General features: G+C 40.9%; 1 protein-coding gene across 2 annotated transcripts in view; it reads right to left on the minus strand.

Annotated features, from left to right (window-relative positions):
• Window positions 1-2,120: 2,120 nt before the first annotated feature.
• The window catches only part of tfdp2 (transcription factor Dp-2), a 41,648-nt gene continuing 29,074 nt past the window's right edge, over window positions 2,121-14,694 (minus strand). For both annotated transcript variants that reach the window (XM_072691051.1, XM_072691052.1), the window contains exons 8-14: window positions 9,627-9,786; window positions 8,265-8,411; window positions 6,938-7,006; window positions 5,260-5,411; window positions 4,941-5,107; window positions 4,388-4,430; window positions 2,121-3,243 (exon numbers count right to left, since the gene is read on the minus strand). In XM_072691051.1, coding sequence (XP_072547152.1) covers window positions 3,114-3,243; window positions 4,388-4,430; window positions 4,941-5,107; window positions 5,260-5,411; window positions 6,938-7,006; window positions 8,265-8,411; window positions 9,627-9,786 — 868 coding nt within the window. In that variant the 3' untranslated portion in view covers window positions 2,121-3,113. The remainder of the gene's footprint in view (window positions 3,244-4,387; window positions 4,431-4,940; window positions 5,108-5,259; window positions 5,412-6,937; window positions 7,007-8,264; window positions 8,412-9,626; window positions 9,787-14,694) is intronic.

A 14,694-nucleotide genomic window follows, 5' to 3' on the forward strand; every position in this document is an offset into this window, starting at 1 on the left:
GTCCCAAAACTTTTGTCCATGTCGTTTAGGCTAGATTGTATAAAGCAGTATTAATAAGATAAGATAAAGTATATTACCTTAATTACAAAAAATCTTTTTTTCATGTCTTCTAATTTCTCACTTTTTGACATAATGCGAATCTGGCACACCTTTACATCAAAGTTTCAAAGTTCATAATTAATGGACTACAAGAAATTGTTCAAAATCTGTTTCACACTAAATTGCATTTAATTAAAATTAAGATTTTTTCCTTCTCTTGTAAAGTGTCCGTTTTGTAAATCTTCATAAGAGTAATTAAGCTCTATTTAATTTGAAATAAATACATCTATAAATATCATATTGACGTTATTGTGAGTTTGCTCCTAACATTTAAAGATCTTTTACATAACGTCTGCCAAACTTGTGGGAACGTACCCTGTTAGCTGGGAGATAGCTGAATAGAAACTAGTAAGAATCCCTCCTAACCATTGGGAGGCGCTGTAGCTTAGCCTGGCAGTATTGTATGAATCTCAGGCCTTCATGAACATAATATACATGAGGGTCGTTGCTGTGGGCAGGTCTACAAATGTAGGCCTGTTTACAGCTTATGAATGGTTTTATGTATTAGTTTGGTCTAAATGACACATATAAATGCCACCAATAAGTTTTGCCTCAAATAAAAAGGCTTACATAAAATGTGGTACACAGAGTATGTCACTAATATTAGTATAGTACACACAGATTGTGGGTCTGTGTGCAGCCATGCTACAGGGCCCCACTTATTGAGCTGATGGAGTACAATGCTCTATATCTCTGCTGTGGTCTTTCAGCTCCTGTCTGGACCAAAGTGATTCTCTTAAATTCTCATTATGTGAATTAAACGAGCCTATGATGGTGTTACGAAGTTATTAAACCAGTCCTAACTAAGAAGAAGGGCTTTACAGGTTGGAAGAGGAAATTACTGGAAGTGTAAACAGTAGCCTTCTGTTAATCACCGCCTGGAAGAGTGACGGCAAATGGATTCTCTGATCTGCAAAACAGGAGCTTCAGTTTTGTCGACAGTGTGAGATACCTTTGTCTCAAGATTCTGCCATTCCACCTAATGTTCCCGTTAGTACAATATATAAATGTACACAAGGGTAGAGTGGGACTGTCCACTATATAACACCTTTGACATGTGGACATTATCTCTAATGAGCGGGTTACTACAAGACTTCCCTTGGGGCCTAAAAATCTTGCTTCATGGGGACAAAGCTGGTCCACCTAATGCAAGAGTGAAAACACACATTCCCCACAGAGATGCGAAATGTATGACTAGGAGAAATTCTTATTTAGCAAATTACTTGCAAGACGTGTGGTTATACATACATGCTACTGTCACACAAAACCAGGTTATCTCCAAAAAGGCAACTTTACAAGAGAAGGGAAATGCTTTCTTTACAATGGAAGTAAGTATAAGCAGATTTTATTTTTATTAGAAGATTATTCAGAGCATTTCTATTGGTCCATTCATCATGAAATTTTGACATAATGTAAAGAACTGCCAGATTTAGACTGTCAAAAAGGAGAGGGAAAAAAAACAAAACTGGAGATGTTAAGTTCTTGCGTGACAGCAACAGTATATTTATAGACACCTATAGACTGGGAGCTTTGGCATTGACATGATATAAAAGCCAAATCAAATGCAGCAGTCCTGCCAAGCTAATCACTCCAACTTGGAGCCAACATGATCCGATGAAATGTTTGCCGGGAACGTCCCATTATTTGTTTTAATTAGTGTGCAATTTGTTGCTAGTATAATGGCAGTAATTCTTTCGGCCTGGTCTAAATGGGTCCATGTTTGATGTAGGAAAGGCCTGTTTTCTGCAGTCATTTTAAGAGAACACTTACCAACAACCTAGTAGTAATATTAAATATGAACAGAATGTGAATTGTGAAGTACTGATATTGTAATTTCTGCAGTTAATACCTGATATCAAAGTCAGCAGCATCAACCCAGGAATGATTTTTGGGACAGTAAAGGCTTCCTTGTGTAATCGGTAGAACAGGTAACAGGATTTACAGGTAAACACAGTCCTGCCTCAAAAATAAATATGCCTTTTCCAGCTGCATATAATAAAGAACAGTTGGAAACACAGAGGTAATCAAAATTATAGTTACATTTCCAAACCAAAAGTAGGAACCATCGGAGCACAAGTGATATTCATTATTCTGCTGGCTTTTCAAATAAGACTCCATGTTTAAAACACTGACCTGAGGTGGTCACAGTGTCCGTGGGATAGGCCTTTTCAGATCCATTACAAAATTCTAGCAAAATTAGACATTGGCAGAAGATGCTACTCTACACATCACACTTTACAAAATCACTTCACTCTCCAGCATGCATCTCTTCAAGCCATATGTACCCAGAAAAATATGGTCATCAGTTATTTCATCCCCCCCCCCCCGCCAACTCAATCTATTGCAGAAAATGGCAAGAACACAAACTAGATAATGCACAACAAAGTTGTTAAGAGAAAAAATAACGAACAAAAAAAAAAGTCTTATATGAAAGATTTTTCCTTTTGAAAAAAAAAAAAACATACAAGATCTTTCCTGTCAACAAACAGAGGAACAGGTGCAATCAATGCATTGATTTCTTAACACCACATGTTGGAGGGTTTTGGGGGGGGAGAGAAACAAAAGAACATTTGGGCTTTAGCTCGTCAACACACAATGGACTACAAAGATAATTATTTCATATTAGAATATGAAAGCAATAAATACATTGACTTTTTTTTTAATGAAGATGTTTTGAGGCAGTAAGACAAACTACTAAAGCCTGCCAATGTGAAATTTCTGCTAGCATCCTCGTTCTCACTCTCCTATTGCCTGGCCTGCGGCTTGCTGGCTTGTTTGAGTAGAAAAGCACCACTGGAACAAAATCTGACCAGTTCTCCTAGTCGCAATTGGCATCAGAGTGACAGAGCAAGAGAAAGACAGGTAGAAAGGAGAGTCAGGGATAATCGCATTGTGAGCAAGTGGAAGCTTATTTCCTGTGTCACGTCCCACCCATACACTTGGCAGACAGTCGAAAGGTGGGTTGGAGGCCCAGTCCCAGAGAAGAGCAAGGTGGCAGCCTGGTGAGTTGGAGATCATTCCGGAGAGGAGGGATCGTCGTCGTCATCTTCGTCCTCGTCTTCATCGTCGTCATATTCCTCGTTAAAGGAACTTGGCGTCTGGACCCGAGATTCTGAAGTGTGTGATGGTGCAGAGCTACTGTGGCTGTGGAGAGAGGCGAAAACACTGGCGTAAGTATCAATCATGAAAGCGATGCATCCGGAAGAATGAGCTTAGCTTTCTTTAAACAGCCATCTCATAATGAGAGATCTGCATCATCACTATTAACAGTACTCCAAAAATTATCCATGCCATGCTAGATGTTTCATATTTTTATTATTTCAGATTTTTTTAATGCGAGCTAACTCATCCAAACTGACTGTAAAGAACAGAAAGACGACAAATGCCTTCACCAAACACAATAGCAACTTTAACTCTGTAGAAAGTGTAAATTCACAATTCCTACACTACATCCCAGACAGTAGACCTATGAAGATACTTTAAATAAAGAATGCTGGGAAAAGTGGTATAAATGTCTACACTAATATATGCACAATAAAGGTGCATCAAATAGTTCTTTGAGCCATAGAAGAGCTACTTTTGGTTCCATACAGAACAGTCACTGTATTGACAAGTATTTGGACACCTACAGGAGGTTTTCTGACATTCCATCCTAAATCCATAGGCATTAATATGAAGTTGGTCTCCCTTTGCAGCTGTATCAGCAGGTTTGGAACTCTGCAGTTATTGAGTCAGCTGAGTGTTGGAGACTTTTATGCACTTTGCTGTTCGGCACTCTGCGACCCTGCTCTTTAGCTATGTGGTCTGCCAGAGACCCTTTGGGTATTCCAATTGGACAAGTAGAAGAGGGAAATTTCACCAAGTGATTTGTTTCTATGCTTGATTTGAAAACACCTGCATTCAGTGAATAAGAATTGTGTACCAATAGCCTTTTCCATATAGTGTATATTTGTAATGGAGGTGTAAACAGCCTTTAAAGCCTTAAACAGAACATTTACATCAAGAGAAAGTTCTTTAGACTTTTAAAATGTTCTTCACAATCACATGTCTCCAATAAAAACATGGTTCTTTATGGTTCCAAAGTGGTTCTTCTATTGCATCGCTCATAGAACCATTTAAAGACCCTTTATTTTTACGAGTGTACTTTGATTTAATACTGCATGTTGTGCGATTTACATTTTAGGGACCATGGTATTGCTGATTTGTCCCCACAATGCATTTTTGCAAACAGGTTTGTTCTTGTTGGGCAAATCTCATCGTAATTATGTTTAAAGAAAGAAAAAATTACCTTGTATGGCTGAGAGGCGTTCTGTTGGTGCCCCGGGCCATACCTGGAAAAACATCAGATTCAGAAAAGAAATGACATGAATAGACCAAGCAAATCAACAAAACACATAAGATTTTCTATAGACTCCATCCCCAAACGTCCCCACAATCAACAGATCAAATGTTGAATAGCATCTCACAGTTTTGCCATTAAAACAATGGCTGTTTGTTACTATACCCATCATGACTCACTACAGATACTTGCTGCTTACAATTCTGGTGACAAGTTGACAGTTAACCTTTAGATAAGCTATTAATCAAAACTGCACCAATTGTGTTTATCACAGCATCTTTGATGCCCATGGCTAATTCCATGGCTAAGTCCTACATGAAACTACAGGACGATAGACATATGCTGCCTGCACAAGCATTTCTCTCAAATCAATCCTAAGAAAATCTTTATTTTCTTAAACACTGTTGTAGTGCAAACACACTTGTGGTAACTCAAAGGAGCTGCAAAAATACCTGCCAAAAACAATGACACTTTTAGGACTACAATTTTCAGAGTGGCCTACCTGTGACGTATGTCTCCAGGGATTTGGGCACAAGTGACTTGGCAACAGTGAGGTTCTCTTGGGTGCATTTGCCATTTTCCAACCCCAGAGACATTCCCATGCGCTTCAGAATCTCAATGTCATCATGAATCTCAAACATATTGTCAAAGTTGAAGAGGTATTCGCATCTGCAATGAAGAACAAATTGAGCAGAGTTAGGATTGAAGGCAAAAACTGGCACTGATGAGACTGCTCAATAATAAAGATAGACTTATTAATAATAAAAAATAAACACGTAAAATTGAATGAAGAGAAAGACACAGAGCAATAGGTGACATACTTGTCACTGGAGATGGAGCAGTCGATGACAGTGCGCACGTCTGTGTTAAGAATGATGAAGGGCAGCTGAATGACAGACCCAGGTGGAGGTGGCGATTTTGACGATGCTTCGTTGGCCTGGTTCCTCCGCACTAGGTTCTTAAAGGCTATCTGCTGCTCAAGGCAAGAGATGGAGTGGTCAGTACATCAAGTAATCTCTCCCACACAGCCCTCATTGTCAATCTACAGAAACAGAAGTTCATTGTCTAAATTGGTTTGGGTTCCTTCGGTTCAGACAGCAGCCCTCCAGTTGGATCTGCAGCATGAGAGGAGCTCTGTGAATGATGAAGCACCTGCAACATTCCCTCAGACAGGACCTCCATTCATCTCTAATACAGAAGGCTAATGTGCTAACGTGAACATGCTAAGTGCCACAGATTTGTGACTGGGTGGTTCACTGTAGGAGTAAATATAGTATTAAGCTGAACAGGCTGTAACGATTTACTTGCCAGCACGTGCAGTGTGAGAGAGAGAGGAAGGAGAAGTGTGGGATGTGCATTTTGGAACAGTATTCAGTTTCAGTGGCCACTGGCAGCACTCCCTTGCTGAGACAATTAATAAAAGGAGAGTATTTGTTCACAGAGCTGGCCTATACATGTTCCCACCCACAAATATTCTTTTAGAGCAGCTACTATGAAGCTGGACAAGCTTAACAGAAGGCTGGCACAAATCTTTCTCAATGAAATTTAGTAACTGTAGTGTGCAACTCCGCCTTAGCTAGAATATGCAAAATATTCACCATTATTTTCAATACCTCCAACCCCAATCTAACACCTTATTTATCTAATTAAGGACTTCTGAAACCAATACTTGGATGTGGTTGATTAGGGTTGGAGCAGGAAGGTGCATCACCAGAAAGCAGGGCTGGTGACCATTGGCCTAGCATAACTACGTATCATTAAGGATTCAGTTTAGAAAACACAGTTCTGTTGAGCAGCTTTACATTGTTGTACAATTAAAAAGGGGTTGTGTACTTAAGACAATGGTTCTAAATAGAACAACCTTTTTGTCTGGTTAAGGGGTTCTCCAGACGGACTGAAAAACCCTTTATGATAAATCAATAGAGGACTTTAACAAATGGCTCTATACACACAGAATGAAGAGGTCAAAGAACTCTTTCAGTGTTCTATGAAACCCTTTTTTGCTGAAAGTGTAAATCTAAACCAGGCAGATTGAAAACACTGGCACAAAATGTACCACCATACTAAAGGCAGCTCAATTATATGACAAGTAATCTAATCTTTAATCTATCCTTCCTATCTGAACAGAGTGGGTTGGTGAATGCAAATGTAACAAATCGCATACATTTAAATTAAATTAAATTAAAACTGCAGCGTTACGGTTTCTCTTTATGATGAAGCTTTACACTTGGATTACACTTGAAGGCTTGGATTTTTTCGGACTTGCTGTAAAGCTTGTCCAGTTGCTATGAAAGACTGCATTTCTGGGCAGAGCATGGATAGGTCAACTGAGTAGTGCTGTGATATGACCTTTCTTAAATGCCATTGCTTTTTCTCTCAACTCTTCCCATCCTTTAACTGGGACAATGGTCTGTATTGCATGCTAATCTTGTGCTAAGGACACAAACAGCAGTCTGTTCACAGGTTGATGACCAAGCCTACTGCATGAAGAGGACAAACCTGCAGTATAAGCTCCTCCAGCTGGCTTCTTTTCTGTCTGATTCTTTCCAGCCGTTTCTGCTTCTCCAACTGAAACATGCACACATACACACAGAAAAGAAGATGAGGCTGGGCATGTATGCAGATTGTGCAGTCTACCTATGCATATGGAAGGGTAAAAACTAGCTTAGTATCCTGGAGATCTGTGCTCTATAGAACTGTGTGAGCATCTTATATCCTCCTCCATCTCCTTCCATCTTCTATAAAAACAGCCCCACCCCCAATTTGTCCCCATCATAATCATCCTCTCAGATGTGACGGTACCAGCTGTTGTCAAAGGACCCGTGTGTACAAAAAAAACACGACAGTTAAAATGAGTATCTTGCTTCAGTTAATATTAGAGTGACAAGAGCTATATTGCAGTCTAATTTATGACATTACTGGAACACTGAAGCGCCATTTCCATGTCATTGAAAAAAAAAGAAAAAAAAAAGGAAAAGGGAGGTAGTTGTTAGTTTACACACATGCACAGCAAATTGACTTGATATAACTACAATAACAAATTTACTTCCAGGTGCTCCCTGATGCACACTGAGTACATCAAGAAATCATGACCAAGGTAAAGAATCGAGATCTTTAGCTTTTTTTTTCTAAATCATAATTAATGTAATAATGGAATACAGCTTTAATTGTATTGCTGTATGTTCAGATATGCTGTGTTTCTGGTTATAATGAGCGTTTGGACAGTTTGTTGTAGACAGTCAGGCATCAGCCAGCCAGAACACAGAAAAAGCTAGTTAGCAAGCTCAACTTGCATATCAATCCGCTAGAGGAAACACCAAAAATAAATGAAAATTAAATATAAAATTAAAATATAATAAAAGTAAAATAAATGATTAAAAAGTTTTTACGAACAATACAGGAGAGGAACAGAGGAAAATGTTTTGTAAACAAAATGTGTTTTGTTACATAAGTCATGAACATCTCCCAATGTTTAGTGCTCTGAGCTGAACAGTTATCCACCTGGGAGTGTAAACAAAGGACTTCAGAAAATTTTTTTATGAATTTGGTCCATTCTGCAGCATGCATGGTCTATTTCACCTTATTCTTGGAACTACCAGTCGTACAGTGGTTAAACATACTCTGAGAAGAACATTAAGCACTCAACACGGTCAGATAGTATCATTAAGTCCTTAGAAAATGGATCTCTTTCTGTACTCTTGGGGTTTTTTTTTTAGTTTGTGAGACGTTGACCAATGTTTAAGCCAGTCTTAGGTGGCTTCCTTTTAATTAAAGTTCATTAACCCATCTTCTTTTAGCCATTCTTCCATCTCTCAGTTGAACCCACCTCCAGGTTGCGAAATTCCTGCGCCGAGTTGGTGGGTAGACCAATCCAACGAATCTCCTTCTTTTCTTTAGAGATTATGTTCATGGCCATCAACACATTCAATGCATCATAAACACGTCTGCGGATGTTCTTCTGGTCATACACCTGCTGCTTATACAGACACAAACAAGAAAAAACACACACAGTTTAACACAGATCAGTATTTTCGCCACGCTATGACAGCATCACCTAGTTTTTCCCCAGGGTTCCTTTCCTGTAAGGCCTCTGGCCCCCCGTAAGGCACAACCAGCTGCCGGCACCAGCCACTAAACCTTTTTTAATTATACTTTTAACATTCCAGAAGAGGTAAGGAGATTAAACCACAGCCTGGCTGACATTGGGTGTGCTGTCAGAACTAATACCGGAAAGTATTTACTACACACTCCCTTTCACTCTAGGGAGAATCTGTCCTTCGGTGCTGACCCCGGACCTATACCCCTCGCCCAAAGCGTAATCGGATCTTCAGCGCAGAAACAGTACAACTGTTTTGAGACCAGCAACAAAAATTGCTCAGCCTTCAACCTGGCAGAGAGGTTGATCCGTAACACTGGGAAGTGCTTGAGGCTTATATTCTAACGTTGGACCTGAACCAGTCAGAGGACCACCGGGTGAGTGTGTACAGTGAGTGTACAGAAATCTTTTATGGGTCAAGTACTGTGAACCTTTTGGATTGATATTTCATCCAACTTGGACAGACTACCAGGAGCCCCTATAAAACAGTTTGCTGAAAGTGGGTGAGAAAGAGAGAGAGGACTGGCCTAATCCACAGGTTCTGATTTCTTAAAAGTGACTGATAATCTAATGTGATGAGCTCTGGAAAGGTTGATGTTCACAGATAGTAACAGCAAAAGACTAAGTCAGGTGTGGCTGATGTACACCATGTACACCATGATCCACACATAGCCAAGTGTTGCCCACTTCTGAAAAAAGGCTCACAGCTCTGAAGTCGTCCACATGGTTTCAATTACAGCTGGCTCTGCAATCGCGATTGGCTGTAATAGCTACAAGTGGTAAACAACTAGCATGTATTTGTAACAGACCATGAATGTTTTTGTGGTTTTACTGATGGACTGACAAGCTACAGAAAGCAAACATAAAGAAAATTAAATTCCTTAAATAACTTTAGTCAATCAGTGTCTATTAATTTTGACCGACAGAAAATGTGCAAACCCATGTTTGGTTTCAGTTGAGACCTCTACAAAGTAAACAAACTATTGGTTATAGGAGGTTTAATAGGAGGTAGGATTTAATTATTAAAAGCAGGGAAAGATATGTGAGGCCTTCAGTAATTCACTGCTCCCTCTTAGGAAATGTGCTACTCACTGAATTTGAGTGTGTAAGGTTGGCATGGGCGAATTCTGCCACCAATTCGTCTGCCACCTCGTTGTACGATGTGGTGCCTTTCTTCTGCACCTTCTCGCACACCTTCATGGAAAAGTGCCTGAGACCCTTCCCATTCTTATCCGCCTTCTTCATTCTTTTACTGCAGAGAGAGATAAAGAGAGGAAGCAGACATATACATACTTTAAGTTATTGGATTCATTTATGATTGTCAGTTTATCAGGTACATTCCTATCTTGTACCCGTCATCAGTGACCATTTTGTCAGTGCAATTTGTCAGTCATCCTCGACCCCATTCTTCAGTGGAAAAAAAAAAAAGGAACCACAAAGGCCCACAGCTGACCAAGTACTGTACGTATATTTGGGTGGTGGACCATATTCCACACAGCAGTAAATCCAACACAGTTAAAGTGTGCTGAACTGGTATATGAGGCACAGCAGCATTGGTGGAGGTAGTACCTGTGTCTCATTGCTGTGTTAACTGTCCAACAGCCAAAACTATCCAGTAGTCAGAAGTAACTGCTGATCTAAGGCTACAGGTCGACCACTACCACCACTTTCCACTAAACAGTGTGATACACCATGATTGTTCATTAAAGAGCTGATCATTAGGAACTCTCGTCCGAGTTGGCGGAGTATAGCGGTTGTTGTGGTGTAGTGGGTAACAACACTATCCTCCCCATTGCAGACTAGGGTTCAATTCCTTAGCTAGGCAGACCCAAGACGTTAGACACTAAATCTGCTTAGCCGTGTAATATGACTCAAATGTAAGGCGCTGCCGATGCCAAAATATAACATGACTCTGACACAAACGTTGACAAAAGTCTGCAGTATGTCTTCCACCACTAAGGCCCACTTTGGTATCCTGGCAAGAAGTGACCGCAAAATTCAGCACAGAAACAAAGGTAAGGTTAAGAAACCGATACAGTACTGATAATAAAAGCGGCCAAACAAGCATCTAATCTCTAAGCGTAATCCTGCTCACAGACGAATAGTGGTGTGTCTAAAAACACAGAATGCTTACCTTCATGAATATTCAAAGCATGCAGATGCTCACACAACACACACAAAATACAAGCTCAGAAATATGCCCTCCCTGAAACCCTGAAACACATTCCACCTTACTCTAGTTCATTCGGTTACACGCAGCTCCACTGCTGCTGACCCACAGCATACTGCTACACGTGCTGTGGGCGACTGTGTTCTAGGCACATGTCCTGCTGAGAAAGCCAACAAATGGCACAGAGGGAACACGAGTAGGAGGAAAATGGAGGTCTGAGAGGAGAGGAAAACAGTAGTCTGTGCAATCATACACGGGTTCTCATGGATTACATAATATCACTTCACAACCTGCCTGGCATGTGCACCAAAAAAAAAGATGTACCACACATGATGTTTTCAGGGGAGGGGAGGGGGAATATGCTATTTTTTGTACCTGAGGAGGAATTTTCTGCCAATGCAAAACAAGAACAAGACGTTCAGATGTGCTCATTTTCTAACTATAGCTCCTTCCTTTTCAGTGACGTTTCTTAGACATTCTCTTTTGAGCCTGTTTTTCCCTGATGCCCAATTTAGCTCCAGCGCTAGTGCTACATCTTCAGGAGACTAAAATAACCTCTGTGGGTGTTTAACACAGGAGGGGGGGTTAAAAAAATACTTGTACACAATGAGAGCAAATTGGGGCATGTAGGCAATGTTAACTATGCTTTAAAAGATACTTGTCAGCAGCTGGTCAAATCACCTAATACACGGTACACCAAGCCAACTTTGAACTGGCCAGCTGAGAATGAATGAACAATATGATGCTAAAGGTGGGTTTTCCATCTACTGATTCTCCACTGACTGTAATAGAGAGAATGGCATCTCGGTCATTGCTAGTCCAGGCCTTTGGTGGAGCTACACAAGACCTCTTGCCAAAACTGCGTAACACTCGGTAACATGGGTCGTATTTGTCATTTTACTCTACCCTGCTAGTCCACATACTTTTTAAATTTATACTTAATCGGTCAGCACGCTCAGCCAAATATGTTTTCTGGTCTGGATCATTGTCTTCACCGGCGATAGCTGACTCTTTCCCAGCAGCTCGACTGGATCTACGGTTCATCTTAGCAGCAAACCGAGTTGAGCTCCAGTACTATAATTTGAGGTAAATGTAAAGTGTGAACTGAACCGTTACTGTTGAAACATTACTCTTACTGGACATACTGGTTATCCAGTGAAAAAAATCTGCTTTCCTTCTGGTCCTTTAGGCAGTTGGAGATGCTTGGTCTAGGACAAAGAGGCGGGTCTACCAAATGAGTAGGTGAGTCTGGCTCTGCCTCTGGTCTTTACTGCACAGACTCCGGTTGCAAATTTGACAACATGGTGCACAATTTGGCTTTATTTTCTATAGAATAGAATGGTTCCTGTGTCCATTTCGTGGAAATTTTGTGAAAAGAACAATATACAAGTTTTTATTTTACGTGTTATTACCAGAGACTGGCCCAGCTTGGTATTGGACTGGATAATAAACAAAAGCATGAACACTATAAAGACTTCAAGATGGCCAATGCTTTCGGCTGTACAACACATTATCGTCTACAGAATTAGATAATAAATTATACCAGGCACAGACATACCAGTCCCACAACAGGCAGAGCAGGTTGGAATATTCCAATTAGTGTTTAGTCCTAGACTTAATGGCAGCAATTTCCAAAAACATCATTAATTTTACCCATAGAGACAAGCAATTTAGGACCCAGAATTTCTAACAGAGAGTTTTCTGTGTTTTCTGTGTAAAACCAGCACTCATGACAGTTTGTGCAAGCTGGGTTGGCCAAGCGGTCATATATGAATATATGAGAAGGCAAATCCATTCCTTCACCCCGTTGCTCACACTCACGCTCACTCTCTCGCTCTCTTCCTCACGTTAGGAGAGCGTAAAACTAAAATGCAGCACTGCAGTGAGCAGTTAATTATAATAGTGTTGCTCAGTGTGCTGAATGGAGGAGTGGAGGGTGGGGGTAGGGGGTGTTTCACAGTGGCAGCTTGGGGTTCCAATTGTCAGCGCAGATTAGTTCCAGATGCCGAGTGCACAATGTTGGCCATAATGAGAAGAAGTAAATGGCAGCCATGTGGTAGTGGAAGATGCAGGGCATTTAAAGTGTAATGAGAGAGAGAGAGAGAGAGAGAGAGAGAGAGAGAGAGAGAGAGAGAGAGAGAGACAGAGAGAGTTGTGAGCGCACACTCACACGTGTGAGAACGGATGAACACGCACGCATTTCTCCGTAGCAACAGTACTGAGGTGCTCGCTCACGCTCACACACCCTCTCTCTCTCCTCCTGTGAAGAAGTGAAGAACTGCAGTCTCAGGGAGGGGGGAGGAAGGAAGGAACGGAGAGGCATCTGACCTTTCACAAGAGAGCATACATCTACCCATCTGTCAGTGTGCAGCAAAAGGTAGAGGCAAGGGACAGATAGAGGAAACAGGGTGTGGGTGTGAGAGAGAGACATCACACTTAAGGATGGGCAGTATGGCAAAAGTATCACATCATAGCACATGTTCACATTGATGTTTGTATATGTTTCTGATGATTAATAAGTTGCAAAGGACAAAAATGAACCAGCAAAACAAACAAAAATAAATGGAAAATAAGTGCTAAAAATATATTTAAATTTTTTTTTAAAAACATACAATAATGCTATAAGGTTACAGTACACACAGTATCTGCTTTACAGGCTCTTTAAAAACTAGTCTAAACCTGTGTTTATGATTTACAACACAGTGTGCAACATGCAACACAGCATTTACTACTTAGACCTGCACCCAAATGCTCTATAATCAGTTAGGGTTCCAGAGATTCAAGACATAACAGGGACGTTCGCCAAATGATAGACTAGACAAGAGAGTTGAAACTCGACACGGAGTGCAAATTTGAGACAAGTCTTTGGGTGGGAGTCAGAGACCCGAGACTCAACTTGAACCTCTACCCAGAAACTTAACAATCGACTCAAACTAGCATCTAGAGACTTGAGACTCCGTTCTGACCTACACAGAGACTCCAGGCAGACTGAGACAACCTCCACAGACTTGTCTGACTGACAACCAGAGATTCAAGAAACGACTCGGACTAGCGTCCAGAGACCCCGTACTTGATTCCGACTAGCGTTCCAGGGACCCCCACACTCGATTCCGGCTAGCGTCCAGAAACCCCCACACTCGACTCCGGCTAGCGTCTAGAGACTCAAGACCCAATTTGGACTAGCACCAAAAGACTCAAGACTGGACTCAGACTAGCATTCAGAGACTCGTCTCGGGGGCACACCCAGAGACTCGAGACTCAATTCAGACTAGCATCCTGAGACTCAAGTCAGACAAATATCCAGAGATTCAAGACCAAACTCAGACTAGCACCAATCTCGACACAAACCATCATCCAGAGACTTGTCTTGGAGTCTAAATTCACCCAGTGTCACATTAAAAAGGCTACAAATACATAATAAAACACATACATTATATATTTTTTTATTTCAACATTTGTAAACTATAAAAGAACAGGAGTAACTGTGTAATAAAACCCATGTCCAATCAACTACTTGTTACTATGTAGCTTATGCAGGTACAATGCACTAATTGGTGTGTACAGTCTCTCTCTAATTTAATACCCATGATACCCTCATAAATGCACAGCATTTACCAGAATCACATTAACAAGTCATCATACTGCCCAGCCCTACCAGAAGAAAGCTCTCAGGCACTGCGGTACAGAGCAGAGTGTGTGCATGAGGAAGAGAGACGTGCAGCTTCAGCAACACAGCATTTCTGTGAGAGTATGCGTGCACCAAAAACCACACACACAAACACACACACCCACAACCACCAAAAGAGTGTGTGTGCATGAAAAAAAGAATTTGTGACAGAGTGAGACACTGTGTTTGTGTGTGTTGGGGGTGCGAGGGGTTTATAGGGTGAGGCTCTGCTTACTCTTACTATGAAGTGAATAATTTACTGGATGCAGAGGATGGCCTGCAGGAACAGAACCCTTTAAAATTTTACTATCCACAAAACGGTT

Source organism: Salminus brasiliensis, chromosome 11 (genome assembly GCF_030463535.1).
Source record: "Salminus brasiliensis chromosome 11, fSalBra1.hap2, whole genome shotgun sequence".
Classification (NCBI taxonomy): domain Eukaryota; kingdom Metazoa; phylum Chordata; class Actinopteri; order Characiformes; family Bryconidae; genus Salminus; species Salminus brasiliensis.